Source organism: Pseudomassariella vexata (genome assembly GCF_002105095.1).
Source record: "Pseudomassariella vexata strain CBS 129021 chromosome Unknown BCR38scaffold_8, whole genome shotgun sequence".
Taxonomy (NCBI): domain Eukaryota; kingdom Fungi; phylum Ascomycota; class Sordariomycetes; order Amphisphaeriales; family Pseudomassariaceae; genus Pseudomassariella; species Pseudomassariella vexata.
In genome coordinates this window covers 864006-883232 of record NW_024467963.1, presented here as the reverse complement: position 1 = coordinate 883232, position 19227 = coordinate 864006, and the positions used below count along the sequence as shown (strand labels likewise).

Genomic DNA, 19227 nt, shown 5'->3' with positions numbered 1-19227 from the left:
CTGAAAGGGCGGCAACCTACAAATTAAGACAGCTTTGATATAGTTCACGAACCGCGTCGAGCGTACCGCCACCTCTACACTTAGGGCTTCGGTATTGAGCTTGGATAGGCCCATCCCCATCTCCATCCCCGCAACTGTGCTGTGTGCATACAGCCCGCGGCCCGCTGGGAAATAGTGCTCATGTAGGTCCAGGTTTTCATCATCTTACAAGTACCAAATTATTGTGTTCGGCAACGACGCTAGCGGTATCTCGGCTGCTGCTATGAGTGGAATATGACGGATTGCGGATTATTCAGGTAGTCAAGGGATAAGGAGATTCCAGCATATCATTTCTCACGCATTGATACTCTAGACTCTCGAGACATCCTGGATTTCTTCACCTTTGGCGACTCTCCAAAGCCACTCGAGAGTAGACAGACCATCTTTCATCATGACCGAACAGGCACAACCTCTCAAGACCTATAGGGGCAATTGCCATTGTGCCGCCTATATCTTTGAGGTCAAACTACCCGAAATCAAGTCTGCCGTCCAGTGCAACTGCGTAATCTGCTCCAAGAAGGGCGCTTTGTGGCAGGTGCCCGCGCACGACAATTTGACCTTTGTCAAGGGAGATATGGACACACTGTCCAGCTACAGCTTCGGTGGGAAGATCATGAATCACAAGGTGAGAGAAATCTCAAGCTTCGAGGTATAATCATAGACGTTTTGCTACATCTGATGGCGATGATGTCAGTTCTGCCCTCACTGTGGGACGAATCTCATGTGCATGGGATACATGAGCCCTCCTAAACCGGGTGATGAAACGCCGCCCCAAATGATTGTCAATGTAAGTTGAACTGGTGGGTCATAACAGAACACTTGAAGTGCTGACAACTGCAGGTCCGGGCCATTCAGAACCTCAACGTATGGAGCTTAGAGCTCCGTCCGTAAGTGAATCCAGCGCGGGGCTCCCGAGTGCGTCGGTCACTAAGAAAGTCACCCGTCCCTAGTATCGACGGCGCCGCGATCCCTCCGACATACGAACCACCCAAGTTCACCGGCCCCGAGCCGAGTGCTGACATCGAAGGTGGCAAAACCTACAATGGAAGTTGTCACTGTGGAGTTGTCAAGTTAGCCCTGAAGACCAAGCCGCTTGATAAGGACTTCGACGCCAATATAGCTGAATGCAACTGCAGTATCTGCGGCAGAGTGCGTTTCGCCACCCCTTCTTTCTCTTTCCCCGATTGCCATTTGCCAAGAATTAACCCGTCTCCAGCTGGGGTGTATCTGGATCTATCCCAACGCCGACCAAGTCGTCTTTGAGGGCGATGAAAACCTCACAATTTATAAAATGGGGCTCGGCATGTATGGCAAGTCGTTCTGCAAGATTTGCGGAGTGCCGATCCACAACCGGCCAGAGACGCTCACTGAGGAGCAGATTGCAGCTCTTCCGGAGGAGCCGCGGAAGTGGTTCACCTGGGGGAAGAACATGAGCATTATCAATGTCAGGGTACTGGAGGGGGTTGATCTGAAGGAGCTCAATGTCAAACAGATGGACGGCTGGAACGCTGCCAAGCAGTCCTACGTCAACCCGTAGGCAGTAAGCCGAGACGAGTGGAACAGGTGGTTTATTGGTGCATTGGAAAGTGCTGGAATTGATGATGGCCTGGCAAGTTCTGCATGGCTTACGAACTCAAGAGGTTCCCTTGTCCACTGTTTGGCCGCGTCGAAGTAATGGATCAACACCCAACTTTCCCGATGACTTCTTATAGCGTCCCTTGTCCCAGCTCGGATTTCCATCATCGTCGAATTTCGCCCATTGGAAAAACGCGCAATTTTCCTTACCGGGCACGTATCCCCCGTAGCACATCCAAAAATACTTTCCCCAGTTCTCCTTCTTCTTCTGGACGACCTTTAACACGGCAGGAATGCCACAGTTGCAGCGCGGCGTGAACTTGGGTTGTAAGCTGGGCCTGTAGTCCCTATACGTCACGTTGATCCGCCTATTGCCAGCGATGGGATGCGGATCGATGGCCGTAGCGGGAGCGATGCTGTGTTTCCATTCTTCCTGCATTTCCGCGTGCATGACGAGCAACGAGTTGTGCGGTAGGTGAATCGCGATTTGTCCCTCCGCGTCTGGATCCTCGGACGAACTGTCCTCTACGTCTCGGGGCAGGATTCTCCTGACCCGGAACTCTCTGGCGACACCGAGGGAGAGGGAGCCTATGACGGCTCGCGGGCCAAGGTAGGTGAGCTGGTCTGAGTGGTAGCCCACATTCTCCTTTCCGCCGCTGTAGCAATTGACGAAGGCAGCGTTGGGGGACCATTCATCTGGAGACTGGTACTTCAGCTTCTTACCGTCGGGGTACTGTGTCTTGATTCGTTTTTGAATTTCTTCGTTGACACATCTCTGGACCCTGGGCTTGACTCGTAGTAGTTGAGGGGTGATTTTGCGTACATCCTGTTCCGGGTTAGTACACACACAAAAGGAAAACTCGCAGAACGCCTTGCTCAGACTTGACTGAGTTGAGCCGAGACTGCTGTGCTTGAATTCAGATGTCGGTGCAAGGGTTAGGCAGCTGGGACACCTACCGTCAGTCGAGCACCGTTGTAGAAATATTCGTATCTCTGCTTGTTGAGCTCCTCTTCTGTCTCGACATAAAAGGTCGATGTATGTGGGCTAGACACAACGTTGTCGAAAAGCTTGAATGTTATTTTCTCAAAGGATTTTGACTCTTCCAACATCTCCAGCAAGAGCTCTTTGGCCTCATCCGGTGGCAGGAAGTTATGGATGATGGAGCAAGGCGTATGCTGGGCGATGTCATCAGGATCGTATAGATGGAGGGTGGTTCCCTTCTTGGAAAGCAGCTTCGCCTTCTTCGGCGATACACCGTCTCCAGAAACTGGCAAGCCAGTAGCAAAGAATTTCAGCGAGGTCTGGGACCCAACGACCCGGCTGGAACGCGGCTTCTTGGCCACTTCCGGTCGTCTGTCGTTTAGCGAGGCAGAGGCTGCCTCCACGGATCCATCGTGGGCTAGAAGTGTATCTAAAAGAGCCTCCTGGCTGAAATCTGGAAACAGAGATGCCATGATTGCCAACTTGACATCAGTAGACTCGTTGTCGTCATCCCGAGTCGATTCGGGGGTTGAAGTTGCTTTGCGCTTCTTGCCCTTCAGAAAGGTTTCCATCGTGAAGCAATACGACCAGCTTTTTCAACAGCTTGGGAGACTTCATTACGAGTGTTTGTGCTTATGAGTTCTTAAAAGATCTCAATATCAAAATTGCCGTTGTCATCAGAGGTTGCCTCTTGCCTCACAATGAAGTGGGAAAGGGCGTCCAATAACTGTGGACACCACATGCTGCCTCCAAGACAGCGGTGCCCCGGCTCCAGGTAGTTGAAGGTTAGTGGAGTTAAGGTTCTATGCCGAGGCCCCCACCTTCTCATGCTCGGCTTATCGACTTGTAAGCACCCGTTGACGTCTTGGTAACTTCAGAGCCAGCTTTGTTGACCACAATGCTTATAAGTTGCTCTGTTTGTCTCAGGTCGTATTCATGGCGTCCATGCTGCCCTTCCAGACAAAAGGCTTCAATCCGTATGCCGTCAAATACTCTCCCTATTTCGATTCGCGCATCGCCGTCGCATCCGCCGCAAACTACGGCATCGTAGGAAACGGTCGCTTGTGGTGCCTAGGACTGGGGCCGAATGGGATTCAAGTAGAGAAAACGTATGTCCTATGGGATACAAAGGAGCAGCAGTGGTTTTCTGACATGGGAGATAGGTTCGACACGAACGACGCCCAGTATGACCTCGCCTGGTCCGAGATCAACGAAAACCAGCTGCTTGCGGCTTGCGGAGACGGCTCAATCAAGTTGTACGATGTGAACGTCAACGAGTTCCCCGTCATGAATTATCACGAGCACAAGCGGGAGACATTCTCGGTCGCATGGAGTCCTGTTACGAAAGACACGTTCGCATCGAGCTCATGGGATGGTACCGTCAAGATCGTGCGTGTGCCATCTGATGTAACATCGTTCTCTGACGAACTGGTCTAATCCTCATCTCTCTATAGTGGTCGCCGGCGCGAAAGGAGTCTCTGAAAACGCTTCCGGTGGGCAACTGCACTTACAGCACGCAATATTGCCCCTCTAATCCACACATCATTTCCGCCGTGTCGACCGACTCGCAACTGCGAATCTTCGACCTCCGCACCCCCGTCAACGCGCAATACCACCTCACATCCAAGATCCCCGTCCACCTTCCACCACCCGTACCGTTTCCACAAGGCATGGCACCACCCCCAGCGATGCCATCCGAGATCTTGACGCATGACTGGAACAAGTACAGAGACACCGTCATTGCGACGGGCGGCGTGGATAGGGTCATACGGACTTTCGACATAAGAAATCCCACGGGCGGACCAGCATCCATTATGATGGGCCATGAGTATGCCATCAGGAAGTTGGCTTGGAGCCCGCACGCTAGCGATATCTTGATAAGTGCGAGTTACGATATGACGGTTCGGTTGTGGACGGACGGATCGACCATGGCGCAGGACGGTCCTTCTCCTTTCAAGCCCGGAGTGCAACTTGGCATCATGAACAGACACACTGAATTCGTTACTGGCGTTGATTGGTGTTTGTTTGGCGAAGGAGGTTGGGTTGCGACGGTTGGCTGGGACGAGATGGTCTATCTGTGGAATGCTACTTCCCTCTTCAGTGGGTAGAGTCAGAATCACGCACGTCGGATGGATCTCCAGGTCCACCGATGAACGTTACTCATCCGGAGCGGCACATTGGGCGCTGGACATGACGACCTGGCACTTCAGTTTCAGCTGGGAGCCGTGGAGGGCTCATTGATGATACAAACGTCACATTCACCAATGCGACGACGAATGAGGTATATTCCGTCACCACCCATGATCGGTTGGATTTAATGATATCTCGAACGATCCATGATGATGTTTGGACGGCTGATTGGCAGGGTTCACAAAAATAATGAAGACGTCTATGTAAGAAGTACACAGGAAGATGGCTGCGGATGGAGTTGGGTCCAACTCTCAGGATGTCTACAAATCTGGCCAGCTCATTATGAAGGACCGAAGCTCAGCTCCAACTCCCCAAAAAATAAGGGTTCACGGTAGATGATACGGATGAAAGAGAAGGTGCTTATATATGCCCCTTGCTTCCCCTACAATGTTCAAATGTGTTGCCTTGAGCAGGTCTTATCGGATACACACTCCAAACCCAAACGACACGACTACAAAGACGGTGGCTGGTAGATGAGGGATATTCCCGCATCCTCATCAGTGAGCAGTTCAATCGTGGTGGATGGCCATAGAGACGAACACTCAAAATCTGTCACAGCTGGCCGGGGTGGCGGGCGGCCAGTCTCTCGCTGTCGGCATGACTTTTGGACTCGTGGTCCACGAAACCTTAGGTTAAACTGTTTGCTAACCCTGGCGAACATATGAGGAAGACGTACTTGTTTCAACTGGAGCAGGTTCCGCGAGGTACGTGATGGCGAAAAGGGATTGAGAATCACGTTACAATGTCTGACAATGGTCCTACTTGTCTAATTGGCTATTGTTGCCCTCGCATGTGCTTGAATAGGTGTTTACACAAATAACCTTTCGTCACTGACAAATGGATACAGCTTAGGGACGACAGAGCGCTCGGATTACATGGTCTAAAACCAGGTTGCTAAGGCTGTACTCGACAGACGCTAGTGAAGCATTACCTCGTATTGGATAGAGACCGCTGCTACCTCCTCACGGGAACGAAGGCTTACTCCTCTTCGCCTCCCGCCTCGACTTACACCCGGGTTTCCCACCATCCGTCTTGTTGGTCAGAGCCTCAACAACTCCGTAATAAGCAGGATGTTTCGTGAAGTTGTCGAAATACAATGTCGCCGCCCCCTGACCTTCAAAGACGCTAGGGACCCACGAGACCTAGTATGAAACACAACTCGTTAGCCGACCGGTTTCTTACGCATCTCACTTCGGATAGTGCCAGCCTCATGTGTGTGACTTACCGGATCCCAGAAATCCCACACCGTGATCCCAATGCACTCCTTAACTTGCATACAAGCCCCCACCGTCTTCTTATAATCCTCCTTCTGCTGCGCCAAATTAGACGTATTTGCGGGCAAATCCAATCTGATATCCAGCTCCGTGATCGCCACCTCAACTCCTAAATCCGCATACCCTCTCATCGTCTCAATCTGCTCATCAATACTCGGTGTGCTGCCCACAACGAAGTGACTTTGCAGTCCCACACCATCAACTTTAATCCCATCATCCTGCAGCATCTTGACAATAGTCCGCGCGGCCGCCGACTTGTTCCCAGGACTCTCGATATTGTAGTCATTATAGTAGAGCTTGGCACCTGGATCCGCCCTCGCGGCTGCCCGAAATGCAATTTTAATGAACTCCGGCCCTAATATGTCGAAGAAGACCGACTCCCTAAAGCTCCCGTCTTCATCCAACGCCTCATTCACCACATCCCACGCATAGCACTTCCCCTTCCACTCTCTCGCTTCCCTAAAGACATGCTCCTCCAGCATCGGCGCCAGCGTCTCGGCCGTCCACGTCGTGTTCTCGACCCACGGCGCCAGCTGGCTGTGCCAGACCAAATTATGGCATCTGAGCAACTGGCCCGTTTTTTGGGTAATGTCTGTCACAATGTGGCCTTCGGTGAAGTTGAATACTCCCTGCAAGGGCTCGGTGAATATCCATTTCTGCCCGTTGGATGGAACCAGCTGCCCGAACTCGGATGTGTTGGTTAGGATCGAGTAGTAGGTCGTATTGCCGAGCTCGCCCGTGTCGGTTGCCGTGCCGAAGTAGAGCTTGCCGGCTTTTCGGGCGAGGACGTTGAGTTGGGCTAGGATGGCGGTTGGCCCTAGGAGGGCAAGGAGCAGGAGGAGGGGGTTGGAATACATTGTGATTAAGACCCACGAGAAGTGAAAGCCCGGCACGGGTAGGTGGGGTGGTCTCTGTGAGCTCTCCCTCCAGTTGAACCAGGAACATGGAGAGGAGGCCACAGATATATAGATGCGAGTCTTTCGCCCTCAATGACCAACCCCCGAGCTCCCCAGCTCCTCCAACCGACATCACGTATCCCGGTTGACGAGTCGTATCTCGCTTGGAACGGTTGGAGGGTGTCATCGAACCAGGAGATGATGCCCTTCCTCGCTCAGGCACTAGAGATTGATCCCAGCAACCAAGCCAGAGAAACTACCCCAGCTCGCCACCCACGGTGTAGGTTTGGATGCGTGGTGACACAAACGAAACCAATCTCCGGGGACCCAAACCCCAAGATCTGGTCCCCATGCTGCATGGTGGTCCAGTCAGGAGTGCCGGGTAAATTGAACCTGAACGAAACATGCATCCAGAAGTATTGAAGCGAGCCCATTAACCCGCGGTTGAATGTTTGATGGGGGCCCGACAAGCTCGTGCGGAGAAGTGATGCAGAGTCATTGTTGGGGATGCCGATATCTTGGTAGTGGAGGTACAACATTGCGGGTTGATACTATGGTCGCATAGGACCCATGCGACTGGATATTAGCCTAAACATGCTTGTGCAGCGACTTCATCCCAGTCTTTGTCAAACTGGAATGACCCAGCGAAATATTCTTTGTCTCTGTAGTACTGGGGATAAACGGGCTTCCAAGTTGCCAGTGATGCCTTCAGCAGAGGACTGGCGGATAATAGGGCAGTTATTTTTATAGTCAGAATGCCAGGAAGACCTATCAATACCTCAAAGCAAAGCTATCTCCCGACCACATTGCCCATAGTCACCAAAGATGGCTTGTCAATGGTGGGAAAGGGTAGCCAAGTGTTCACCACACGTCAAAATATCACCCTCAAGTAGAACACAATTTCAGTGTTAAGTAACATCGAGGTTTTCGTACGAAGTAGGCCAGCACATGTCTATTTCTTTCTTAGTGTAGTGGTTGTACATTTATTACTGGCTGTTTTATTCCCCCCATCATACACGTTAAAGTAGAGATTTCCCTCTTCGGGTTTGTTTTACGCCCGTACAGCCCAGGCTTCATCACCTCATGAGAACTTCCCAAAGATCACGCTACTCCGGTTTTCGGTGGTAACCAAACGCCACTGAAAAGCTATACCCATTGCGATGATTATCATCACTGCTTTTCCGTAGCTGCAATGTACATGGCCTGCAGCCTCTGATATCTGTACAATCGGAAGTGTTGACTCCTGCCTGGAGCAAGTATTTCGGGATATTTCGGAAATAAGACAAAGATGAAGACGATGGTGCCAGAGTCTGTTGGCCCCAGGGTATGTCTTTCATCGCTTAGAAGTCAGAGTTACGACCACCATAGCCGCCGCCTCCTCGTCCTCCTCCTCCTCCACGGGAAAAGCCGCCACCACCACCACCTCCTCCTCCTCCTCGCGAGAAGCCACCGCTGCGGTGGTCACCACCAAATCGCGAGCCACCGGATCGGTCACCGAAAGAGGATCCACCACGTCCGCGGAATCCTCCCCGACCTCCGAAGTCATCGTCTCTCTTGGGAGGTACCACATCATCATGCCCAATTCGAACCCCTCGCACTCTCGACAGGCCAGTGTGTTGGGCTCTCTTGGGGGAAATAGCGGGAGGTTCCTCCAAACCCACACCCTTCAGCGCCCAGTTATTGAGAAGCCCGACTACGTCCTCGGCTCGGAGGTTGCGCCCGAACTTCTGACCTAGCATGGAATGATACATGGCATGAAACTCCCCCCTGTGCGCCCTTTGGTAACCGCTTGCGACCTCAGCAAAATATCGTTGAAACGACTGAGCAGGTTCGCCCTCGCCCATCACGTGTTTTGCTGTTTCCAGAGTGTTGTTAGGCTTGATCGGAAGTCCCGGAAGGCGAGATCGAGCCTCGTCAATCTCCTCCTGGGCGAGAAGCAGCCAACCTTCACCAGTTTTCCCGGCGCGACCAGTACGGCCGACTCTGTGAATGTACTGATCACGGTCGGGAGGAAGACCGACTTGGATCACATGGCTGACACCGGGGAAATCCATGCCTCGGGCTGTGACATCCGACGAAAATAAAATACCTGACTCCGCACGTCTGAATGCTTCGGCATTTCGTGTGCGTTGTTGTTGGTTAAGTTTAGAATGTATGTCGAATAATGGGATGCCTTTGATTCCACCCAATGAGGTATGCTTGAAGACGCTGTATGCGTACTCCACGGTGGCGGTATTTGAAAAGAAGATGATAGCCTTGAAAGGGAGTTCCGATGGATCGTTCTTGTGCTTTTGCATGCCCCTGTCGGCAATTTCGAGGATGGCCGGGAACCAGTTCTCATAACCGTTACACGCAGCGACATGTTGGGGGACCTTGGCGTGGGTCGGGGCTTCGTTTTGGTCAATAGTCTGCACAAACTCAAAGTTGTCGGTCTTGACCATGCTCTTGGCCAGATGGACGACATCGCGAGGGATTGTGGCAGAAAACAGGAGAGTTTGTCGGTCAACTTCCTTGACGGTAGGCACGAGCGCCAGAATGTCGCGAATAGCATCGGAGAAGCCAACATCGAGCATGCGATCAGCCTCATCTAGCACGAAAGCCTTCAGATTGGGAGCCGATACGTAGGCATCCTGGTCTGAGAGAAGATCTTGCAGTCTGCCAGGCGTGGCGACCAGAATGTGGCATCCCTCACGTTGCATCTTCCATAATGCTTCTCGTTTCCTCGTGCCACCGACAGCTGTCTGAACAACAATGCCCGTATTTGCGGCCAGCTTCCTCGCCTCGACGCCGATCTGCTCCGCCAACTCACGAGTCGGCGACATGATGATAGCTTGAACGTCCTCGGATGACGCCTTGCGACGGGCGTGCTTGTCGGCAAGTTCTGGCATGTTGACCAGAAGCTGCTGAAATACGGGGACAAGGAAAGCGAGCGTCTTTCCAGTACCGGTCTTTGCTTGCGCGACCCTGTCGAGCGGCGAGCGATTAGCATCGGGTTATACGCCGTTAGCAGAAGATACTCACAGGTCTACACCGTTCATTGCTGGGTTGATTGTCTTCGCCTGCACATCCGTCATAATATCGTATCCCATGCCTCTGGTGATGGCGTCAAGAAGTGCGGGGTGGACTCCGACTTGATCCAGATCGGCGAAGCGCGTGATGAGACCGCTCGGGGGCGCTGGAGTACTTTGGGAGTTGGCATCCTCGCGCTGGACGGCCGACTGTTGTGAGTAGAAGCGCGAGAGGGACTGTTGCGAGGACAGAACATGGGTGTAGACAGGTGCCAGGGCTCTCCTGCATGACTGTTGTTCCAAAGTCTGGGTGCGCAGAACGCTCAGGGAAGAGAAAGAGGAGATTTGACGGCGGGCGACATGGCCCAACCGGGCCTGCCGCTGTAGCGAAGCCTTGAACATACTTGAGTATTGACAAGTACGACTATGGTAGAAACCCAGTAAAGACGATCGGCCTTCACAAATGAATGGATTGAAGGCGAAACTGTCTTGGGTTTCGAAGAAGATATCGAGATTTGCAATGGGCAAGAAACAAATGTAGACCAGCTATCTTATCGCGTCCAATCGACTTTGAAATTTTCTGGAGCTCGGGTCGGACTGGTCACTTTTTTTTGGCGGAGACACGGAGCTAGCGCGGTTGGGGTCCTCATTTCTTGCCATCGTTACAGGGTAACCACTCCCACTGCAGGATTGAAGATAGAAGCTCGACAAGTTGCGACCTTCTGCCTCTCGACACGCTAAGAGAACCGGAAGACCTCACACCAATCTCCTACATAGGAATTACCGCTCTGCATCCGTCTTCTCTCTGCCAATATGACGCTGCAGAGTGAACCAGTACGGCTGTGGCAGTGTGGCCACCAAGTTATGACCTCGAATGCGGTCGTTGCGGCAAGAACATATCCAAAACGGATCTTCTCAATCCCTGGAATCAGTGTTGTCCTCACACATTACAAGCGTCAAGAGGCGAAACGTTTACATGTTACTTACGAGCATGCAACGGCCAGCACAAGCTCCAAACTTTGGTCTAGAAGCTGAATCCATGCCCTCCAACGAACGGTGCTTTCGGTGCCACGTTGTCGCCACAGGCTGATCTATCCTGAGTGTTGGGGACAGGTTACGTAGTCCGTGTAAGTGCATCTGCAGCTGCACCTGCACCTCAAGGTGCACTAGATGTCACAACAACCCGCCAACTCCTCGACAACCTTACAGTCGCACGACACAACAGTGTCCCCGCAAGGACGATCTAATCAAAACGTCAGATTAGCGAGGCTGAGGACAGAGCAGCAACACGGCAATACAGCAGCACAGCACAAATAGGATGCAACCAATCCGAGTCTTGGTTGGCCGACTCGAGCTTCAAGGAGATGAGCCTCAGAGCACATGCACCTCAGAAGGACGTTTTAGAGTTCGCATACCCGGCTAGTGTCTGGTGGTAAGACCCTTCCTCCCTCCATTGTGTCTAAACGATCCATGGCAAGCTTGCATCGGTACTTTCACATGGTCGCACCTGGGCCCAACGGATAGGTACATAAATGGGTCAAACCGGAGATCAACATGGGAAAGTTTGCGTCTGGCTTAGACATACAGAGTCTGGAGGACTGGGAAACTGGGGAATACCTGAGCTTATTGATACCTTTTATTGATAAGCTGCAATCCAACACACAGATATTTTCGACACGCCCTTTCACATACTTCTTTTCTGGTACAGTCTTTTTATGTTGTCTGGTTTTTCTATGTGGTTGCCATCCATACCAGATACAGCCCGGTATCTGCCTCTCTCTTGAGGTCACGATGTCTTTCCCATCCGCCCAGATGGAGCAGCCTGTAAACCTGTCGATGATGCAAGTGTTCAACATGCTGCCGACGTCGGTTCAATCGAGAATGCCGGTCATCCCCTTTACTAAATCATTGAGGAAATCCGTCAGCTTGCCTGCGCTTCCTCGCCGATCTTCAGCTCCGCCTCCGTACTCGGATGCTGTCTCGACCGCCACTAGCTCAAGCAGTCACTCGTCAGCTTCCGAGTCTATCTTTTCGGATGCGGAGTCGGGAATAACGGAGGTCTCAACCAGCACGTCGACGGCGGCCAGCAGTATAGGTTATAAACATCAGCCATTTGAGACATCCCTACCAACGGTCATGGAGGAGAGGAGGGAACAGGAAAAACGGCTGCCTCGTCAATTCAGCGCGTCCTCGTTCGACTCAACCAACCTTCGATGGTCCCCGTCCGGTATCAAGTGGAGATATGCACGCCAAGGTATGTAACGCATCCTCAGCGCTATCTGAGATAAACGTCCCGCTCGCATGTGATTTCTACTTGCGCCGTATTCCTTTTTTAACCCGCGTTTGGCAGGTGCGCATCTGACGGGCATGGCCTCGGAGGAAATGGTAGACTCTTCTTTCGAGCGACGCTCCTATATCGACGGCGTCGCCTATTTCTTGAAAGCCTGCCCGGACAATCTGACGGAACTAGAGACGGATATCATTTTGCGGTCCGCCCCATGGCTCGCTGAAAGGCCACGGCCGGAACGTAGGGTGACCATACGGCGGCCCTCGGACCGGGGCAAAACGTTCTTGCACCGCGGCGTGCAGTATTCAGTTTTTATGATGGTTGTGTTAATGCACGCCGTCTGGTGCTTCCTGCTCAACGTTGCCCGCTTCGGTGCATATTATGAAAGGCAGTACAACATTTCGCATCACATTATGGCTCGAGGGACCTTCGTCGCCAATGCCGTTGGGAAGCATAGTGTGGTTCTCAGCGGACGGATTAGCTCCATTGGCGATGGAAGGGTCGGGCAGTTTATGAGTGGCTTCGCCGCCTGGACGATGGATAGCTTGACTAGTGGCATACAGGACGGGTTTGGGGACGGCATTGTGAAGATTGGCCGCCAACCACGAATTCAGCTGCAACCCTGGGTTGAGAACTAAACCACACCACGATGAGGTGTTGCGAATAGGAAGTCGACGGAATCCACAGTCCCCCGAGGCTTCTGGGTCATTATAGGGTTGATGCACAAACGGCATCAGTATCAGATTCCTGCCACACAGAAACTAGCCTAAGTCTTGAACATTATAGGATGGATAAGGTCAGGTTGCGGCATAGACTGTATGATTTGCAAGATTCTGGGCATATTGGGTATTTGAAAGCATTTCAAAGTATGCGTACCGGCTTCCAGCGTATAGACATGGTTATTCTCCTATGTACTCGAATATAACAGTCAAACAATAGCTTCATTACTTGTGTCGTGACTTCTATCAAGTTATACCCTTAGGTAAACTACATGTAGCACACATTTCACCACATCCGACCAGTGCATTGAGCTCCCGGGATATGATTTAACCCCCGGGGTATTAAGGACGGATACCCTTAGGACCTTGGACCTGTCGCAACCACGCCTACATTTGGGAGTCCAAACTACGTAACCGCGGATTATTCGCTGGACGGACTGACACAACTTGTGAAGCGTGCTCCCATTATTGACCCATTATTGAATGTGCTCGCTGGCTAGAATGGCTACATACCGATCTCCAAAAACACATGCGGGTAATATATACCAAAGCCGTTACCGCCCCCTTCCCCCCCCTCCTTGAATGGTCTCGTACAATCCTACATAAAAACTGTCTCGGGGGAATATCCGTCAACGCGTGATGAGGTGTACAATCCTAGCCCGCCATTCAGCTACTCCTCCATCTGTCCCATACCATCAGTCCGCACGTCAACTACCCCCAGCAGCCCTTTCGGCGGCTATTTTCGCCTCCATCCGCCTCCGCGCCTGCAGAATCATCTCGTTGCGCCGCTTCTGCAGCAGGGATTGCCTCTCGTCCTTGTTTGAACTCCACCCCTGGGCCTTCTTGTCGTCCGCTGCGTCCTCGCTCGCCCCGCTAACCTTGTTCTGGAGGTTGTACCGCGTGATCAGATCCGGCTCCGTCACACTGGGAGGCGCCTTTTGTACGTGCGACTGCGAGGTCAAGGAGGGGCTTGGTGAGGGGGCGGAGGGGGTTGGAAGGTCACCGGGGGCTGGGAAGAATATCAGTGAATATGTCGTGAACAGGAAACGGGGTGCCAGAAGACGCAAATCAAAAGAGGGTGAAATCATAAGATCTCAGGGTCGTCCAGGTGGAACTCACAGTCTCTACCCGTCCCGACAAGATCCTCTCCGTCGTCGCCGACATATTGCCCCCCGTCCGCTGCAGATCCCACAATAACGTCCTCCGGTCCACCTGCGGGAACATCTGCTGCAGCTGCTCGACCGCGGCGTCCCTTCTGCGCTGCGCGGCGGCCGAATCCCGCGCCTGCGCCTGCTGCTGCTGCTGTGCTGACGGCCGCGCTGGCGACAGGAACAAGTACCGCAGAACCACAACCGAAAGCACCACGATGAGGATCACCGAGGGCAGCGAGATCTGTTCGTTGGCCATCGTTCCTTTTTGGATGGGTGTGCGGGTGCGTGGGCGCGTCGTTAGTCGTTCGTCGGGCGACACTGAGTGGAGGTGATGACGATGGCGGGCAGCTGGGTCGCTCGAGGTAGTGCTCGTGGGTCAACCCAGTCGAAATGACTAGTTTTGGCAGCTTCGCGCAGGCGCCAAATGCAAGTACGAAGCTTGGGTGAGTGATCCCTCGACCTTGGAGTACAAAGGAGGTTGAGTTTAGAACAAAAGATGGTTTGTTCTGGCGCGTTTAGTTGCGTGTTCTAAGGTTGAAGTGCGTTACGGCTTCCTCCGGAAGTACGGGGCCTGTCGGCTCCGATCCCGCCGGTCGTTCAGACATGCACCCAATTCCATTGTTGCAGTGGACAACCAATGGATTGTCATATTCGACTTGACCAGACATGGCTATCCCCGGTTTGACGCCGGAACAAGAATCCCGTACGAGCATAGCTGAACCAGATGTTGTGTCGTGGTCAGCATATTACCACAAACGACGCTGCTCGTTACCTTTGTTATGGATAAATGAATATACAGTTCAAGCAACAAGACTAGGGATACATAGTCTATCAGTGGACCTAACCTGCTATACATACTCCCATCCACCAAGCAGCAGCGTTCACCTCAATATGCCTGCAGTTCTTCCCAGCTGACCTATTCCCACCCCAACCTTCCTCACCACCCTGTCCAAGCCAGAGCAAGCAATGAAGGTCCTCACATCACAACAGTTCGCGTCAATCTGGAAGCAGTGTAATACCAGAGACACAGTGGAAGCCAAGTCATTATGCAGCGCACAGCGGACCCAGGCCATCTCGATTTGCAAAAAATGGGCATGATATGGAGAGATTCCAAGTAATCAAACTTGAAAAGAACAGATACTACACATGATCTAAGCCAGAGAGGCCAAGAAGAGCTGGAGAAGAAATAAAGGCATACATGAGTACGAGGGGCAGCACCTTTATATGTACATTTTGAGGGCGGCATTCTGGTGTCCTGAAAGCGGGGCGGACAGTAGGTTCTGCTGACATTACTCTAGGCAACCACGGAGTCAAACAAGACTATGACTGTGTTGACGAAATTTTCTGGTGGCAATCTCGCCACTGTGGTGCCGCATCTAGTGAAGCTGTTGCCTGCGATGGCTATATCCACCAACGAGGTCGTCGCAGTGGTTCATGGCGGGGATGATAAGGCCGGTCGGTCTATGGTATCAACTATGTCTCCGTCACATCAACAGGACATGGTCATGACAAGGCCCAGTAGTGACTTGGCAATAGTCACTTTGCTGTAACATTTAACTCTGGGTGGTTCGAGTAGGCAACAAGAACGGCGTGTGCGGCCATAACAACTGAGCTCGCCACTCTGAAGCTGTCTCCTGGTTGCTCACAACCCAGAAGCGCACACTCCATGTCAACCTGAGCTTATGACGTTTAATAATGATACAGTACCTACGGCAAAGAGCTCTTCTCGAGGTCAAAGAAGACTGTCTTGGAATCGACTCAACGACAAGTCCGCAATCGCAGACATCTGCCATGTTCTATCTCCCGATGATCTTGCCATCAAGGTAGTCAAAACTCCTAGCCTCGGGAGAATGTCTATGTGTTCGTGTAGATATGCCTATTATACAGCCTAAAAAGGGCATCCCTCAGCCCTGTGAGGATCCAGTCTGCGGCAAGCAATTATTGAGCAATCTCTGCGCCCCAAGCCTAAAATCAACGCTTAAGCCTCTCTAGTGCCAAGGCTGAGGTATACACGTTCCTCAATCGTCCGGCTCTCAAGACGCCTTTTTTATAGCCCTCAGACTCCGAGAATGAAAGCCAACCGGACCAACCCTCTGAAGCTCCCAGAGTGGTGAATTCACTGTTTCCTTACGATAGACCAGCACCACATTAACCAAGCATGGAATGCGTGCGAACACCCTTCGGGCCAAGTTCGCTGTGGAACGCAATTAGTAACAACTCATTGCCATCTAGGGAAACACGACTTACTTATAGTCAACACGGTTGAGGCTCATCTGGCGTTGGGCCTCGGTGGTCGACGCATCCAGATTGTGAATGCAGTAGGCAAGCCGGGCGGCTACTAGCGAGCCCAGGAACATGGCCTCCTCGTAGCCATTCTTGGTCCACTCTGCCAGATACGTCGGCAAGCTTGCCATCTTGATGCTGGTCGGAGTCTGCGCATGAGACTGGTGGTGGCTGGGACCGGCTTCGCCCGTTGTCGAGCCAGGCGCATTGACCTGGCCAGGTACACCGAGGGATGCTGTGGTCGCAGCCTGCAAAAGCGGATTCACAGAGCTTGTCGTCGGCAACGGACCGGTGAAGGAGCCCGTGGGCGTTTGAGAACCTGTGCCAGTAGGCGTGGCCATGTTCGAGGGAAGCTCAGACGTGAAAATCGTGGCAGTGCTGGGCGAGACAAGGTGTCGAGCGTTCAACGTCTGCATGATGTTCTCCTTGAGACCTCGCAGCCGGCTGCCGTTTCCGACGAAAACAATGTTGTCCCAGCAGCCTGATCTCTTGTAGATCTCATCGATGTTCTGAATTGCGCGGTAGATGGTGTCCGTGATGCGATCAATCTCACCGCGGTCGGCAAAGAGGAATCGCTCGAGGCCAACCTCAATATCCCGCCGGACGCGCTTCGTTCTGCGCTGAGTGATGGAGCCAGTAGCATCCGCAGCGAAGGGGAGAGCGTCACTACTACTCGTGTCGCCGTTAGCCGGCACTGCCGCCTCTGCATCGCCGTTTGCGGGAGTGTTTTCCGGCGCAGGTGCCTCTCCGTTTGCCAGGGTTGCCTCTGCGGGCTTCGGCGCTCCGTTCGATTCGGGGACCTGTACATCCTCGTGCACGAGCTCCTCGTAATGAAAGACGTTGACCTTGCGTCTCGAGTTGGGCAGGCGGACAGCCTTCGCCGCAGCAGCCTCAGCTTCTTGAGCTTTGCCCTTCTTGGCCTTGGCCTTTTCCGCCTTCTCCCTTTCTTTCTTGGCAAGAAACTCTCTCGCGTTTCCACTCGTCACGATGTTGGCCACATCGAGGACACCGTCGTTATCTGCCTTCTCATCGATGTTGCCACTTTCGTCATCAACTCCCAAGGGGACCGCAGGCTCGTTGACTTTGGGCACCTCGGCAACTGCTGCGGTATCAGATCCACCTTCCGTAGGCAGGTCCATGAGTTCCGGCAGGTCAGCTGCATACGGCAAGACTTCACAGAGAGGGCTTTTCTTCAATTGCTCAGCCATGTCGTATGTGAAGTTCTTGTCCCTCAGCAACGATAGCAGTTTCTGGGTGAATACTTCACCGCCTGAAATGTATCGCGTAGGTGTCGGGAAACCCAGGTCCTTGTGGCTGACGATGATGTGGTCGTGTATGCAAGTGACATCCACCTTCTCAAATCCAATGTCCACCACGGTCATGGTAGGCCATTTTAAGCCGTACTGAGCAGCGACGGCACTGTGCAGCAGACATAGAGCGGGAGTCTTAGTCTTCTCGAAGATGTACCGCGCAATTGTCTCGCAGTCGGGTCGTGTCCATTGGGGCGACGCCATGAGCATAATGGGAGTGTTGTGATATGTCGTCGTGAGCAAACTGTGCACGTGGTCCAAGAATGCGAGGAAGGCTTGCGTATTCACGATGCGACCACCCTGAATGGGGTATACGGCACCCTCAGTCGAGTCGCGGTCTTCGACATATTCGTAGTCATTGCCGCCTCCATCACCATTCGCGCCTTGCTTCTTGCGCTTATAGGTGTGGAAGGGTCGGTACTCATCGGTCTCGTCATCCTTGAACATACGGGTGGGAATGCGATGCGCCGGTGGTGTGAGCTCGCTGCATCCCAGCTGGGCCATGGTGGTGTGGCTGCCGGGGCAGATAATGAGCACCTGCTCCTCGCGCCACTTTCCTTGCTGACTCGACATGGTGTCGTTATCTTCGTCCTCGCTGATTGCGGAAAGGAAGGTGTTTTTCCTGCGCGACTCTCGCTCAAGGGCTCGCTGTTGGCGAGGCGTCAAGTCGTTCTTGGTGGGTGAGAAATGCTGCGGATGCGCTCGACTGGGAGTCGATGGGATTCCGGGGCTGTTTTCGCGTTCGTCGTTACTCGAGACAGCGTCGTCGTCGTCCTCCTCGTTGTCTGGGTCCGAAGCGTCGTGGTTTGCCCACGAGTTGAGGATACCCTGAAGTTCGCGCGGACCAACGCGATGCCACTTTGAGCTCTGCGGCGTGGATTCCGACTGACTTGCGGTGCGGTCGGCGTTTTGCGGATCACGACTGCTTGTACTGGAACTTGGGGTTAATCCGGTGCCGATTGGCCAATGGGGGGCAAAAATCGACTGATCTAAGTGCGATGCACTTGGATGACTCGGGTATAGAATAACTTTTTTGACGAGCCTCAAATGGCAAGTTCTGTGGGCAGTTGCTTATTCCAACATCCAGATGAAAGCTGCCACTGCTTCCTTTTCTTGGCCATTGTTTTGAAACAGCCAGCTGCCCCAAGAGACTGTGCCACTTTGGACCCCATGTTCTTGGAGTTTGGAGTATGGAGTACCATGACTTACCTGACTTTAACAGGGGTAATGGCTGTGGCTGGGGCTGATGCTGCCGTTGCCGCTGCTCCACCGTCCGTATCTGCAACTGCCGTTCCGTCTTGGTGTGCCGGCAAACTGGCCTGCGGGGCCGAAACGCCGGGTCTTCTCCACATGCCAGTGATGCGCTTCGTACCCCTGGGCCGAGCCATCATGAATATTGATCAGAGGAAAGTGTTGTGTTCGTTTACCTATGGGGAGCGTCTTGAGTTTCCATGCTGCGCAAACTTAGAACGTTTCTGGGCGGCAAGTTCGTTAATCGCAGGCAGGTGTGTAA

General features: G+C 52.9%; 8 protein-coding genes across 8 annotated transcripts; 3 read left to right on the top strand and 5 right to left on the bottom strand.

The window, feature by feature from the left end:
- Positions 1-430: 430 nt before the first annotated feature.
- BCR38DRAFT_344658 (glutathione-dependent formaldehyde-activating enzyme) lies at positions 431-1576 on the top strand (the record flags this gene model as incomplete). Its single annotated transcript, XM_040856118.1, has 5 exons — positions 431-664; positions 734-826; positions 880-926; positions 990-1188; positions 1256-1576. The coding sequence occupies 5 exons, from the start codon at positions 431-433 to the stop codon at positions 1574-1576; spliced, it is 894 nt and encodes a 297-aa protein (XP_040714818.1).
- A 48-nt stretch (positions 1577-1624) lies between these two features.
- On the bottom strand, positions 1625-3376 carry BCR38DRAFT_222912 (uncharacterized protein). The gene is made up of 2 exons (XM_040854262.1): positions 2572-3376; positions 1625-2440 (listed from the first exon to the last, which is right to left on the bottom strand). Exons 1-2 carry the CDS (start codon positions 3166-3168, stop codon positions 1673-1675), a joined length of 1365 nt encoding a protein of 454 aa, XP_040714817.1. The 5' UTR covers positions 3169-3376; the 3' UTR covers positions 1625-1672.
- Positions 3377-3532: 156 nt separating this feature from the next.
- BCR38DRAFT_485924 (WD repeat domain-containing protein) lies at positions 3533-4704 on the top strand (the record flags this gene model as incomplete). Its single annotated transcript, XM_040863957.1, has 3 exons — positions 3533-3705; positions 3760-3985; positions 4051-4704. 3 exons carry the CDS (start codon positions 3533-3535, stop codon positions 4702-4704), a joined length of 1053 nt encoding a protein of 350 aa, XP_040714816.1.
- Positions 4705-5748: 1044 nt separating this feature from the next.
- Positions 5749-6917, bottom strand: BCR38DRAFT_458383 (glycoside hydrolase superfamily; the record flags this gene model as incomplete). Its single annotated transcript, XM_040862154.1, has 2 exons — positions 5749-5928; positions 6012-6917. The coding sequence occupies 2 exons, from the start codon at positions 6915-6917 to the stop codon at positions 5749-5751; spliced, it is 1086 nt and encodes a 361-aa protein (XP_040714815.1).
- Positions 6918-8296: 1379 nt separating this feature from the next.
- BCR38DRAFT_475181 (ATP-dependent RNA helicase) lies at positions 8297-10607 on the bottom strand (the record flags this gene model as incomplete). Its single annotated transcript, XM_040862995.1, has 2 exons — positions 9978-10607; positions 8297-9920 (listed from the first exon to the last, which is right to left on the bottom strand). Exons 1-2 carry the CDS (start codon positions 10364-10366, stop codon positions 8297-8299), a joined length of 2013 nt encoding a protein of 670 aa, XP_040714814.1. The 5' UTR covers positions 10367-10607.
- A 1148-nt stretch (positions 10608-11755) lies between these two features.
- On the top strand, positions 11756-12889 carry BCR38DRAFT_485921 (uncharacterized protein; the record flags this gene model as incomplete). The annotated part of the gene is made up of 2 exons (XM_040863956.1): positions 11756-12218; positions 12315-12889. The coding sequence occupies 2 exons, from the start codon at positions 11756-11758 to the stop codon at positions 12887-12889; spliced, it is 1038 nt and encodes a 345-aa protein (XP_040714813.1).
- A 336-nt stretch (positions 12890-13225) lies between these two features.
- BCR38DRAFT_436045 (uncharacterized protein) lies at positions 13226-14733 on the bottom strand. Its single transcript, XM_040860428.1, has 2 exons — positions 14086-14733; positions 13226-13979 (listed from the first exon to the last, which is right to left on the bottom strand). The coding sequence occupies exons 1-2, from the start codon at positions 14375-14377 to the stop codon at positions 13678-13680; spliced, it is 594 nt and encodes a 197-aa protein (XP_040714812.1). The 5' UTR covers positions 14378-14733; the 3' UTR covers positions 13226-13677.
- A 1536-nt stretch (positions 14734-16269) lies between these two features.
- BCR38DRAFT_344995 (uncharacterized protein) lies at positions 16270-18287 on the bottom strand (the record flags this gene model as incomplete). Its single annotated transcript, XM_040856148.1, has 2 exons — positions 16270-16315; positions 16369-18287. 2 exons carry the CDS (start codon positions 18285-18287, stop codon positions 16270-16272), a joined length of 1965 nt encoding a protein of 654 aa, XP_040714811.1.
- Between the last annotated feature and the right edge of the window lie 940 nt (positions 18288-19227).